Source organism: Carassius carassius, chromosome 8 (assembly GCF_963082965.1).
Source record: "Carassius carassius chromosome 8, fCarCar2.1, whole genome shotgun sequence".
Lineage (NCBI taxonomy): Eukaryota > Metazoa > Chordata > Actinopteri > Cypriniformes > Cyprinidae > Carassius > Carassius carassius.
The window spans coordinates 14,830,497-14,845,512 of record NC_081762.1 but is presented as its reverse complement, the minus strand read 5'-3'; the positions used below and the strand labels follow the sequence as shown (position 1 = coordinate 14,845,512).

Below are 15,016 nucleotides of genomic sequence, written 5' to 3'. Positions count from 1 at the left end.
GCAGGACTAAACAAGTTTATTTAAAGTAAACCTGAAACTACTAGTGTCAGGAAAATGAGTTGTATAAATAAACTTGGGCTCACTTACTTTGGGTTCAATCGTTTTGCTTGCTTGGAGATAATAATTAATGTGTTATGTAAGTCGCTTTGGAATGTAAATTGTTGCACATTTCAGATTATTAAAAAAAAAAAAACTGATATTCTGGGAAGTAGAGTATGTTTTTGCTGTATGGTGTGAAATTAAATAATACTTTAATGATTTTATCCTGCAGGTGTTGCTAGGCCTTGTTTTTTTTTATTTTTTTTTATCTGGACTCCCTTAAAAATTACTATTAACGGTGCTCCTAAAAATCCCACTATTTTTGCTCTTCATAGCGATCTAGTTCGAGAGCGACGCACTCCATCACCAGACGTTATCATTTTATCAGACAACGAGGCGTCCAGCCCCCGGAGCACACCTCACCCTGAGGAGAAACAGCATCAGGCCAACCTGGAGATGTTTAAGGTGCAGCTTCCTGTGGAGGAATCACATCTATTGTTGGTTACCCACCATTAAACCCTTTGAATGAGTTGCTGATCTCTCTTGTGTGTTTGTTCTGCAGGGGAAGACTGGCGACGAGCGGCAGCAGATGATCAAAGCTCTCCGAGAGGAGCTCAGGCTGGAGGAAGCCAAGCTGGTGCTCCTGAAGAAACTGAGGCAGAGTCAGATGCAGAAGGAGAACGTAGTGCAAAAGGTCAGAACCATACACCATGTCCTGTGCCTTACTCTACACTTGATGCCAACTGGGCCAGTAACCCTACACTCTGTCAGTTGTGAATTTGAATTATATTTATTGGATAGGCAGGCATGTTGAAGACCTTTTTGGAATTGAGAAAACCTGCCATAACGCTGTGCCCGTTAAGTGCAGTGTGCAGTTAAAGGGGTCATATGATGCTTTTTTAAAGATCATTATTTTGTGTATTTGGTGTAACAGAATATGTTGACATGCTTTAATGTTAAAAAAAACACATGATTTTTCAAATACTGTACGTTATTCTATGTCCTCTATGCCCCGCCTCTCTCAAATGCATAGTTTTCTACAAAGTCCCACCTTCTGACAAGCACAGTCTGCTCTGATTGGCCAGCTGACCCATTGCATTGTAATTGGCCGAACACTGTAAGCACTAGTCGGAAATGTCACCCCTTTACATAATCGTGAGCTTCATCTTTCAGAATAAATGTAAAGACAGTTAATAATGTCCTTAGTTTTACCATCAGTTCAAGCTAGAAAGAGGAACAGAGTGGAGTGACAGACACAGTGCAGACAATTTAAGGATTTTAGTTTTTTGTTTGTTTTTCGTTTTTTTTCATTCAGCAAGGATGCATTAAATCGATCAAAACTGACAGTAAAGATATTAACAATGTAACAAGATTACCATTTCAAACGAATTCTGTTATTTTGAGCATTCTGTTCATTTCAGAATCCTAAAAAAATGTATCACCATTTCCACAAATATATTAAGCTGCACAACATTTTCAACATTTAATAATAAGAAATGTTTCTTGAGCAGCAAATCAGCATATTAGGCTCCGGTTACACTAGTGCGTTTTCGTTTTAAAACAGCGTTTTAGAATGAAAATGATCCTCATCTACACAGGCGTTTCTGCTGCATTTCAGAAATTATCTCCGTCTACACTACACAACCTAAAACACATGTCATGGGACCATTCATGCGGGTACAGCCATAGATATGAATAGGTAGATTCCCTAATATTTAGATTGCGGGCGCGTCTACGTGCTTGGATTGATCACATGGGGAATTTACCTATATATCTATATACAACAGTGCGCATGATGTTATTGTTTACACGGTCATCAAGGATATGCAGAGCGAATGTGGGCAGCCACGCCATCTTTTCAAAAGTGTCCGTTTTGGTTGGTTTACACTGAAATGCAACCCCAGAGTTTTCAAACTAAAACGGGGTCTGCAGCGCTTTCAAAAAATGCACTAGTGAACGGGGCCTTAGTGTTGCATGATGTTTCAGAATGTTATCATACTAAGACTGGAGTAATACCAGCTGAAAATGCAGATTTCGCATCAAAGGAATAAATTACATTTTAAATTATATTTAAAAGGAAGAATTTTACAATATTACTATTTTTACTGAATTTTTGGTCTTACTGGCTCCAAACTTAACAATGATAGTGTGCAAGTCGATGCAAAACACGACGGCGAAGTTCATTTGTAATTACAGATTAATTCAGCAACTGTTTGCAAATTTACACAGTTCTACTATAGTGAAGACCTGGATCATGAAAACGAATTGGATCACATGACTGACTTAGCCAAGCAAATTATGAAGCGTTACAAATTAGTTAATATTCATGAGCTATGACCTCTTATTATGAATTATCTTTTTGCCACATGTGTGCTAAATTGTGTCACACTGCTGCAGTAAAAAAAACTTTGGTATCGTTTTGAAGTGGAGTATAGTTACTTTTAACTTTATCCTATTTTCTAAATATTACTGTGAACATCCTCTTCTGATTTCTGTGAAACCAGCTCACAATTGGCTTTCTCATAGTTGTCTCTGCATTTTAAATTGTAATTGGAGACCGCATTTTAGAAGAAAAAAAATCAGCATTGATTGTCGCAGTGTTGAATTGCTGTAAATCTGCCTGTATTTGTACTCTACATCTCCACTGCAGTTCCTCTGTACAGCATGTTCACCTTCACTGTTTTAGCACCAAGCAAAATAACCTCCCCTCGTGTCCAGCTGAGTGTTATATTAATACCAGGAAAAACTGTCAAGGTAAATCGTTTTATTGTTGAAAGGACGCTAGTTGCTAGCGGGGGTGAAATAGGGTAACAGTGAGCGAGAAGGGCAGCCATAACCTCAGATACCATATCACAGCTCTGTGTAATGTTTGTCCATGTACTGTGCCATTGAGAGATTTTGTCTTAGCTTCTCAACTCAGTGTCTGTCTAGATGCAGGAACAGCCCATAGACACTCACTCTTGTATGACATGCAAGTGCCACAACCCACTCGGATAATGTTTGCTTGCTCTTAAGCTGGAAGATGAAAATTTGGTGCTACTCAAGCATACAATAATTTGTATTATCATTATAGTCTTTTTAACCGCAGCATGTATTTATTTACTATTATTATTATTATACATGGTAATGCATTGTTTATGGACATGCATTGCACAGTAGTAATAATTTTATTATGTGATTTATGTATTATGTTTCTTGAAATGCCCTAGCATGTAAAATACCATTATAGATGAATACGCTTATCATATGTTTGGTATGTTTTATACATAAATTCTACCTCTCATTTTTGCGAAATAAGTGTTAGATGTCACAATTGTCTATATGACCTCACTGGGCTGTGTAAAAAAAAAAAATGAATGAGTTCGGGACAGGATTACCTGTTTGTTGAACAATCTATAAGGGAAGTGCTTGGATCAAAAAAAAAAAAAAAAAAAAATCCCAAACAATCGGTAAAATTCAAAACAATACCTATTTTTCTGCTTCCAATTGGTGGAAGTCGCTCAGCAGCTTTAACATTGAAAAATGGTGCTCGAGTTCCACTAATACATTGTGTGTTTTTTGTTGTTTTACGTTCTAATGAATCTCTGTACATGAGTTTTTGATAGAAGCACACATTACTCTCTTCAGGTGCCGGTGGTCCAGAATGCCCCGTCATCAGTGCAGCCGTCACCCATGCACAGCTCTCAGGGGCTCGGGAAACTACCTGTCCGGCCCGGCATGCACTCATCTGAGCCTCAGAGCCTGCGCACTGCACAGGTACATGGGGGTTTATGCACACCAGTATATGCCTTTCCTTCCCCCCCCCTACATGTATTACTGATGATTTCAAGCACAAGCACAATGCACATGGATACTCCTCGATACGTTGCACTCATTAGACTGAACATGTTAGAGCCTGCTGTTGGTTGCCATGGGAGCAGCACCTTAAGATCAGCATAACTGTATAGATTGGAACTAGTTACCATTTTTAATTACGGTCCATCTGTTGGGTACAAACAAAGCATTTGATGTCAACACTGTGTAATCTGATATACAGTGTCTGCTGACATCTAGTGTTCATGCAGTGCATTGCGGAGTTATTAATAATTCTCAATGTGTTTTTTTTTTTTTCCCTCAGGGCCACACAGTAATCAGGTCTGCTGCCAATGCATCTTTGCCCCAAATGATGATGTCACAGCGGGTTATTGCACCCAATCCTGCCCAGCTTCAGGGTCAGAGAGTGCCCTCCAAGCCTGGCATGGGCCGCTCCTCCACAGGTGGTTTGGGTAACGCAGTGAGCTATCAACAGGTACGGTCAAACAGTCATTTAGTTCTAATATGTTTCGTGGGTTTCCTCCCTGCAATTCATTGAACTTTTAGGTAGGATATCAAAAGTGACAGCAAAAATTTTATAATATGTTGAAAAGATTTCTAATTAAAATAAATGTTGTTCTTTTTAACGTTCTATTGAAAGAATCCTGAAAAATGTATCAGTTTTCACAAAAATATTTAGCAGCATAACTGTTTTCAACATTGATAATAGCAGGAAATGTTTCTTGAACACTGAACACGAATAATGTCTGCTGAAAATTCAGCTTTGCCATCACTAAACTCAATTATATTTTAAAATATGTTAAAATATAAAATGGTTACTTTAAGCTGTGATATTTTACAGTATTTACTGTTATTACTGTATTTTGATCAAATGCATACAGCGTTAGTGAACATCTTTCAGAAACCTAAAAATATCTTACCGACCCAAAATGTCTAAATAGTAGTGTGTGTGTGCGTGTGCGCGTGCGCGTGCGCGTGTGCGTGCGTGTGTGTGCGTGTGTGTGTGTGTGTGTGTGTATATATATAAATATCTCGGTACTTACACAGAATATGTAATTATAATTTGGTAACACTTTAGTATAGGGACCAATTCTCACTATTAACTAGTTGCTTATTAGCATGGCTTTTATTAACATATTGGCTGTTTATTAGAGCTTATAAAGCACATATTCTGCATGACCATATTCTACATCTCTAATCTCTAATCATCTCTAATAACCCAATACCTAACTTAACTTAACAACTGCCTTACTAACTATTAATAAGCAGCAAATTAGGAGTTTATTGAGGCAAAAGTCATAGTTAAGGGTTTATTAATGGTGAGAACTGGACCCTTAAAATAAAGTATGACCATTAATTTCCCTATATATATTTGTTTTTACTTCAACATTAACATTAGTGTTTGTATATCTGTTTTCTATCATTTTGAATAAGTGTTTGAACCCATTTATTCAAGTGCACAGTTTGAAAGATGAATCAAAGGTCTTTCTTTTTTTTTTCTCCGGATGTTTAAATCATGTTTTAAAATATCTCTTCCTTAGGATGGTGCATAAAACAACCCAACTGGAACAGGCCTCAGCTTAATTGGCGAATAAAAATTGTGCATTAAATCACAGCAATATTTATAGTGTTGTTTAGTTTTATATCGCCAACAAAATCATATTGAATATGTTGTATATTCAATACATCGCCCAGCTGCAACATGAATCATTCATAAAAATGGATTATGTGGGTTACTGATGATTTGCCCTTTTGCTTTGTGTGATGCAGGCTGCCAGCCAGCAGGTGGGGGTCTCGCAGCGCTCGGGCTCGTCCTCGGCTATCTACATGAACTTGGCACACATGCAGGCAGCAGGAGCAGCTGGTGTCGGGGTGGGTGTGAGTGGGGTTGGTGCCGTCAGCCCCTCCACCCTTTCCAGTGCCTCCAGCGTGGCTTCTCTGAACGACCAGGCCAGCAGCCAAGCAGCCGCTAAACTGGCCCTCCGCAAGCAGCTGGAGAAGACCCTGCTGGAGATACCTCCACCTAAACCTCCAGCGCCCCTGCTGCACTTCCTGCCCTCTGCTGCCAACTCGGAGTTCATCTACATGGTGGGGTTGGAGGAGGTCGTGCAGAGTGTCATTGATAGTCAGGGTAGGAGCAAGAGGAATCCACAAAAACACCTTGCACAGTAGGCCTGCACAATATGGCCTAAACTTAAAAAAAATCATACTGCGATATGAATTTCCATATTATAAGCATTGACATCTAATGCTAGGATCAAAAAAGACAAAAAACACTTTTAAACAGCCGGTCTCATGTTCAAATGTTTTACTTAAGTTGTGCAAGTGGAAACCGTTATAGACCATTCACACTTGACCTAAAAGTGAAGTGAGCGAATTTGGTTTAATAATCACAAAAGACCATATTGCAATTTCAGTTTATGTATTGAAGTTCTAATTCTGCTCAATCACTAAACTCATGTTTTCTGCTTTTGCTAGGTAAAATGCGGGGGTCACTGCCACACGTGGAGCCGTTCTTCTGTGCCCAGTGCAGGACTGACTTTACCCCACACTGGAAGCAGGAGAAAAGTGGTCGCATTCTCTGTGAGCAGTGCATGACGTCCAATCAGAAGAAGGCTTTGAAGGCCGAGCACACCAATAGGCTCAAGAACGCTTTCGTTAAGGCTCTGCAGCAAGAACAGGTCAGTCAGTATCTTGAGTTTTCATTTTACTGATGATAGAGTTTAATTTCCAACATTTGAATGAAGAAATTAAACTTGATGATTCTTCTTAAACGTTGACTTTCAGTACACCACAAACTAGTTTGCTACACTGCTGTTATTGTTAACTAAAATTAAAATGATTAAAAATCGTTTAATAGAAAAAATCTAAAGGAAAATTAAAAATGTTGCTCCAGCAACTAACTGAAATGAGTAAATGTAGGTGAAGTATGCAGTTACTGTGCTTCTAGCGCCACCTAGCGGAATTAAAAAAACAACCCTTGCAAAAGCGAATGTATTTTAGCATAACATTACAAACTTCACCTTTGAGATTTTTTATTTTAAATTTAATACTTTATCATAAACTAAAACTGAAATTATAATAACATTATATAAACTGACCTAAAATATTAATAAATAATGTTATAGGATATACTGTAAATAATATTCAAATAACATTGGTAAGCTACAAAGCATAATGCTTTATTTGAAAAAAATATAATAATGATTGAAATATTAACAAATAATAATAATAAAAAAAAACTTCGACATAATCCCTTTGTTTATTTCTCAGTTATTTAACATTTGCTTTAAATTTAAGTAATTATTCAGGACAAATAAACTATACAAAACATATATAATTGTATTATTTATTAATGAAAACCGGCTATTTTTAGTAGTAGAAGTGGTGGTAGTTGCAGTATTGACTTTTGCTGACATTTCAACTGACACTGCTAGCTTGTAGTTTCTGTAACCGTATGTTGACTTCCTGTTTCTGTCTCTGTCCATTCAGGAAATAGAGCAGAGGTTGCAGCAGCAGGCTGCTCTGTCCCCCAGCTCCACCCAGACTGTGCCCAACGTGAGCAAAGCGGAGACCTTGATCCGACACCATGCCCTCCGACAGGTGCACACTCTCATTGTGTACAAATAACGGGATCTCATGAGACCATTTTTATGGATTTTGAAATGGCTGTTTTATTCTGGCCCTTCAGCTAATCACAGATTTTAATCAGTTTAATGGTACAAAGAGGTGTCATGAAATTTAACGCTGATTCTCCCTCATTTTCTCTTTCAGACTCCCCAGCCACAGGCCGCTCTACAGCGGGGTCTGTCCAGCTCAGCCCGAGGTGTCCTCTCTAACTTCGCCCAGGCCTCCCAGCTCTCAGTGGCCAGTGGGCTGCTGGATATGACAAGCAAGCGCTGTGGCAGCAGCAGTACCAGCAGCAGCAGTCGGGCTCAGCATGACAGCCGCAGGCAGATCTACAACATCCCTGGTAAGATGATGCCGTTTAATTAGGAATGCACAGCATACCTTAATTACATGATTTTGAAATGGCATGGTCAGGAAATGTTGTATGGGTTAAGGATTAATTATGGAATCACATTTTGTTAAACTGATTTTCATCCACCCCCGGGGTCCAGTCTCAACTCATTGATTATGCAATTCTTGACATGCTATTGGACACCATGTAGACTGACTAGAATAAAATTAGCAGAGAAAGTGCTATGCAATAGTGTTGAAGATAAAGGAAAATATTAAATTCATCATAAAACTAGGCTGTGCCACCTGACAAAGATTTCCGGATGTAGAATTATAATAAAGCAGTGAAAGTCAACACTCTCTTCATGTGAACAATGGCTGGAGCTAATGCTTTATAGAGTTTTAGGATGTTATTAAAAAACGATGAGTTAATAAAATAGATTTAAAGTTAGTGAAGGTCTAACATCCTTTCTTTGAAGATTTTCCTTGTTTTGAAATGTACTTACCGTATCTAGGATTTTATTATGTATTTAACATATAAAAAAGTATACAAATTAAGTTTGAAAAAAAAAATCTTTCTAAAGCTATTTTTTTGTCATGTCTATTTTATGCTTTTCTAATTTAACACCATAATGACTTCAAATTATCTTTTGGGAATGATTTCTCAGCCAAATTTGGTGTGCAATTAATTAACCGCCACATTATGTAATTTTAAAATGTGGTCCCATTTTATATTAAGTGTACTACTATGTACTTTTAAATTAATCATTTGGTACAATGCACTTTTTGTGTACATACATGTTTTTACATTGTATTTCTATTTTAGTATACCTGCATGTAATTACATCAGGTAATTAATTTCTTTAATTACATGTATAATTACACTGTTTACCCATCCCTTACACCAGCTTAAACCTACCTATACCACCAAACATGTCCCTAACCTTACCCATGTCAATAGCAGCAGAAGTGTTTTGCAATACAATATGAACACAATAAGTACACTGTACTTATTTTTTGACGTTAAGTACTTAGTAGTTAAAGGGACGGTACACCCAGAATTTAAATTTGTCATCATTTATTCATTGAAGATTGTTGGTTATCAAACAGTTGGTGGTTCCCAATGACTTCCTTAGTAGGAAGAGAAATACTATGGAGGTCAATGGGACCCACCAACTGTCAATATTCAAAATATCCTCTTTTATGTTCAACATAAGAAAGCAACTCATACAGGTTTAGAATGACATGAGGGTGAATAAATGATCACAGAATTTTCTTTTTTTTCTTTTTTCCCTTTAAGACCACTTAATATAAAGTAGGACCAAAAAGGTTAATTGCTTGAGAGCCCTAATTTTAATAATGATTTAATTTTTCTACTTGTATTAACTTATTTAAATTTTTACTTTAGTATTCGAAAGTGTCCAAGTATGTTTGGGGGCCATTGAATATACAGAAAATCTGTAATATTACATGATAAATTTAGCCGTTTATTTGAATCATAATCAATTTCTCACTCGTTTTATTTTTATGTTCTGTCATGATTGTTAGGATTCGATTAGAAGTTAGAACATGTTTTTGTCATTCTTCCAATTTATGTCACAAACTCTATTTTGTAAAGCACCTATTTTTTTTTTTTCAACCTTTTAAACTTCTTATCTGTTTTCTTATTTCCTTGAATTTTCCCGGCCCCTCTCTGTCGTTGTCCTCCATCGCAGGTCTGAATATTGCCTATCTAAATCCAGGAGCCATCGGGGGCCACAAGGCATCCAGCCTAGCGGACCGTCAGCGGGAATATCTGCTTGACATGATTCCCCCACGCTCCATATCCCAGTCCATCACCGGGCAGAAATGAGCCCTGACGGGACTGCAGATCCCCCTTTCGGATGCCCCACCACCCCTCTGTTCTACATCAGAACATCCCCACCACATACACAAGCACACCATCACCCCATCGCATGCAGTGCCTGTCCGTGTGCCTACCCAACTAACCCATAAGAACAGCTCAATCAGTCAGACTGTAAACACCAGACTGTCCGTGCATCTCAAACTTCGGTTTCCTACTATAGCAAAGCTCTTTATTGTTATCTCAACTTATTATTGCTGTTGTTATTGCTACTTCTATTATTATCACAGTTATTATTATTATTGTTGCTTCTGTTACAGTTACTTATATTACACTTTATTAGTAGGTTTAGTGTTTTTTTGCATCCTTTTATGTTCTTACCCTTATGTTTTTCTTTTCAGAGGGGGGATGTCAGATTCCAGGGTCACTTAAAAATATAAAAGCTCGTTTTTTTGGTTCATTTGAAAGCTTCCTCCCTCAGTCGCCCCTGTAAAGTTTGAATCATTCTCTCTCGTGTCGTATATGTTCAGTTTCGAAGTTGGAATGGTTAAAGCATTCTTACCTGAGATGGAGAGAGCAGAATCTTTGTAGCGTTACACGCTTAGGAACTACAAAGTCCTCCAAGAACCTTCTGGTTCAGAAAGAGCGAGACAAACTCGTGTACATTGATCAGATTGATCCTTATGCAGAGCGCTGCTGATCTAGTCAATGTTGGTTCTGCCTTGAGAAGGCCACAGGGAAAATGGGACCTGCACTAGCACGAATGAGTCTCCTGATGCCGAATGTACAGAGAGAACTGTAAAATTGGAGTGCATGCGCCCACGAACAGGATCTCTCCCGTGTCTCTCAATGCCTTCACTTTCACAGGATGCAGTGATGTCATGTAACTTTGTTTGTGGTGACGGTGCGTTTCACTGCACAGCAAAGAATGAAGCAAGAGAGTCCCATCATCATGAACTTTGTCTCCTTTTTGATTTGTGTTTCTGCTTGGGTGTTTTTTTTATCTTTTTTTTTTTCGTCTTTACGGTTTCGTTCTTTTTATTTTAATCGGGCGACGTCTCCATCTGAATTGGCCATGTATCTTAAAGGTACTTGCCACCGGAGACGATAATCATTGATATGGCAAATAGGCGGAGTTATTGGAAAAACGGTTTATGCGTAGATTGTTAACGTGAGTTTTAACAGAAAGCATTGACAAGGATCAATCATCGTGTTAAAGCAATGCACAAGAGATGCCTCGATATGGAGGAGCACTTTTCTTAATAAAGGAAAAATCAAAACAAATGGTTAAGCAAAAGAGGACAAGAATGTTTCAGCGCACAGAATCTTAAGGTATGGATGCCATCGGATGTCTCGGAGAGAGCTGGGAGAAAGACTTTTTTTGTGCGTCGTGCAGGGTGCATTTCATTTTTTCCGAAAGAGTCCGGTTTTTCAAACCCACATTATGGTACACGTTTATGTTTCGGTAGACATAACCCGGAGGCGTTTGAATGATGGTCACAATATAAGCAGTGTTTAGTCAATATGCAGTATTAGGGATTCTGTGCAGGATGATTTTACATTCTGGTTGGACTCACGGTTATCTTTTGGTCAGATTTAGTTCTCTGTTAGTGAGGTAGTGCTCCATGTTTCGGAAACGTGGATCACAAATGGCTTTCAAAGGGTTTAACATCTGCTTGTTGACAAGAAGTTGAGCACTTAACATTAACCCCCAGCCTAAACATTCACCATGACACGGTTTTTGTTTCTTTTGGAAATCAGACTTTGAGGTCTGTCATGCAGGTCATGTTTAATAGCTGAGAAATTTGAAAGCTATTATGTGTTCGATGGTGAATAAATGGAAATAAATCCATGCACATGCGTTTTTCTGTCATGTGTATGGACACTGATCCTTGCAGTTTGATTTTGTTTATGTGTTTTTGTCCTGTATAAATGCCACTGATTTGTGGTGGAACGATGCAACTTTTGAACAAAAGAATTTTGAAGCTACCTTGGATTAAATTTTCAGGTGCAATATTAGATAATAGGATGTTTACATTTTTTTTTTTTTCCTGGTAAATCAGTCCCTTTTAGTCATTCTGTTCAATCTTTGATATTAAGGGGTTGGTTTTATCTTTGCTCCAATGTTATGGTCTGTAATGTTTTTTGTTGTTTTATTTTAAATGAACGTAGGGTGTTTATAGTAACTCATTTCTCTCTCCTGCTCTCTCTTGTAGACTATATTAGATGAATCCATATACCTGTGGTCATATATTTACGAGAAAGTTGGATTTTGAAGTTGAACTTCCTTTTGACTCCTCAATTAAGTTCCATTTTTGTTTGGTTAATTTCAGCTGTTTCTTAAAAAAAAAAGAAAAAAGTAAAAAGGAGAAAAAAAAATCAAATTTAATCAAACAAAAAAAATGTATGAACAGATGATGACACGATATTTGCTAGGTCAGAAGTAATAATGACTTATTGTACATATGCTTTTTTTTCTCCCTTGAATTAAAAATATTGAAATGAAATTAAAATGGTTGTATATTGTGTAGAAAAGCAAACAAAAAGCCATGAATATTGTGAAGCTTGTCATTTTGTTTTGTGATCACTGTGTATTATTGTGTAACAAATGTGCAAAATGTATGGGATTATACTTCTCTTGTTTTTGAATGAGCTCTTTAGATGCATTTTCTCCCCGGCTGTGCGTTTTTGTAGTATGTAGTATTTGCAGAAGAAAAAAAAAAAGTTCATTGTTCTGGTGGAGCGTTTGATCCATTCTGTAGTCTTTGGACTGAGACATGATGGGACAGTCTCGTATGTTACTTTTTTTGTTACCTCTCTTTTATTTCATTTTTGCTTTTTATTTCAAACATTGAAGTTCTGTAGATGTTCGGTGAATAAGTTTCTTTCTCTAATGTCCCACACAAAGTGTTGATCTTACAGAACATGGACTGGATGAAACATTTGACAGTATTACCCCTCACTTGACCAAATCCAAAGCGTTCATCATAAATGTAAAATCAAAGCATGCTAGCGCTCAATAACATTACGTTTAGTTAAATAACTGGGTGCAGAAAACCCTACAGGGGAGATTGTGTACATTTGTTTTCTGTTGCTTAAAGTACAAACTTTCCTCGGTATATCCCATTTTTCTTTCTTGGGAAAAAAAAACACAATGCTCTTATTAATTTTTTTTTCATGGAAGATTGTATACATTGTATACGATGAAGAAAAAAAATGTTTTTGTTTGATTGTTTTTGACTGTTCCAATGCTTATTGCCTTCAGCCTTTAAATCACAAGACAAAAAATGGACAATTTGCACACATGCAAGTTTTGATTCTAAGGTTTGTGACATTATTAGATATACTTTTACATGGTTAATGTCATGGAATCTCTGTCCATAATTCTCTGACTGGACAATCAGCTTTTCTGGAGTTCTAATGCTGGGGTTTACTTCTCTCTTCAATTTTCTTTTCTTTTTTCTGCAATTTTTCCTCTCCCCAATTTTCATTTGTTGAAAGTTACGAGTCTTTTTTGTTGTTGTTATTGAAATGGGAGAGAGGGTTTTGGGTCATCATTTCTTTTGGATTTTCTAAATTTCATTTTCAAATTTCATCTGAAGTTTCAAATATTTTTTAAATAGACTTAGCTGCAATTTACCCAGTTAGAATTTTAAAGCAAATGGCAATATGTTGAAATCCGTTCATAAAAGAAAACTATGAATAATTAAAAATGTGTACAGTTTAAAAAAAAAAAGAAAATAAAAAAAGTAAAGTACTGGATATTGGCTTAAACAATTATTGATTTTAGTCAAGGATAAGAAGTGCTTTTTGTCAAGTTTTTATTTTCATTTAGAACATTAATCCAGACCTTTTGCACATCCTTGATATTTAACTGTCTAAAATGGAGATGAAAAAAAAGCTGTTTGATTACTGCCGGTTGATTAACAACAATTATGCATTGACCGAAAAAAAAATAAGCTAATTTTGGAGGAAATAACTTTGTAATATTTATCACTTGCAAGCTATGTTTAATAAAGGATGGAACAGTTTATCTCGGAGTGTGTTAACATTTTTTTCAAAACTCATTTTGCTTCTTTTGCCATTTTTTGGTATTATATATTTATTATTAATATATTTTATTTAATTATATATTATTATTTATACTTGTATTTTTATTTATATTTTAAAAACCTATTTCATTGTCTCTTTTTTTTCTTCTCGCACTCTTCCAGCCAGCACACATATGGTCTCCTGAGTCCTGGTCATTCATTTACAGACTAATTGGCTTCATTATAAGATTTGACTTTATCCGGTCACTTCAATTATAGCTATTTTCCACAGCATCACTGTATCCTGCCGGCAGATTCAGGGTTGTACTCTCTAAAGAGATGATGTCTGTTATTCTTCCAACTAAACCAGTGTTAGTTGACTCAGGTGCATGAGGGATCATCTGAAATTAGACAATTATTACACTATATTCATTCTTATCACACATTATAGCAATTGGCAAGTTACAATGTTTTACTAATTCTGTTATTCTTTGGAGCCAAAGATGATCAGTAACGTCAATCATCGTGTCTAGAAAACATAGGCTTGTGTTGCTTTATGGAGGTGTATTGAATAGTCCGTGGTATTCAATGAATCTCATCCAGTGAATATACTGATCAGGCTTTCATCCATCATTCCTTCCAGCCCTTCCTGTTTGCAAATGCCGGAAATAAAACATAGCAATGTGCTACTGTAAATCACTGCATCCTGACAGAGTGATCAGAAAAAAAACATTTATAACTATATAGTTAGCCTATGTATGTATGTATTTATTTATTTATTTATTTATTTATTTATTTATTTATTATTAGCAATAGGTCTGAACAATGCCGACTCCATTGCCAGGAGGGGAAACATTTGCTACAATTTCAGGCACACAATAAATTGTAAACACTTTAACCTGAAATCGAACCAAATGTGAATTTTACTCAATCAAACTAACAAACATCGTGCGTTTGTAGCTAAGCTTCGTAAAGTACGTTAATTGGAAAAAGCTACTCGACACCGTGTCATGTATATTTGGTGAAATATTACTGTTTTTTTTTTTTTTGTTTTGTTTTTTTAAAAAGAATAGCTACCGTATTCCGATCTGATAACCATTTCCACAAATAATTTCCAGCGGTCATATGTGTTATGGGAATCATGTCAACTGTTCAGATCAACAAGGTCTGAATCTATTGGCGATTCAGTTTGATTCATTCAGTTCATTGTCGCACTGAATCATTTCCCGCGGTTTCTTACACCAAAATAGTAAGGGATAGTTTAACAAAAAAAAAAAAAAAGCACCGAATGAGGTGAATATTTACCTATCCATTTTAGGAAACAAAACAT

General features: G+C 36.6%; 1 protein-coding gene across 3 annotated transcripts in view; it reads left to right on the top strand.

The window, feature by feature from the left end:
* Positions 1-13,688, top strand: part of LOC132145393 (transcriptional repressor p66-beta-like) — a 39,419-nt gene extending 25,731 nt beyond the window's left edge. For all 3 annotated transcript variants that reach the window (XM_059556401.1, XM_059556402.1, XM_059556403.1), the window contains 9 exons: positions 375-504; positions 602-733; positions 3,667-3,795; positions 4,157-4,327; positions 5,623-5,983; positions 6,331-6,533; positions 7,345-7,455; positions 7,627-7,825; positions 9,528-13,688. In XM_059556401.1, the coding sequence (XP_059412384.1) occupies positions 375-504; positions 602-733; positions 3,667-3,795; positions 4,157-4,327; positions 5,623-5,983; positions 6,331-6,533; positions 7,345-7,455; positions 7,627-7,825; positions 9,528-9,664 (1,573 nt within the window). In that variant the 3' untranslated portion in view covers positions 9,665-13,688. The remainder of the gene's footprint in view (positions 1-374; positions 505-601; positions 734-3,666; positions 3,796-4,156; positions 4,328-5,622; positions 5,984-6,330; positions 6,534-7,344; positions 7,456-7,626; positions 7,826-9,527) is intronic.
* Positions 13,689-15,016: the final 1,328 nt, after the last annotated feature.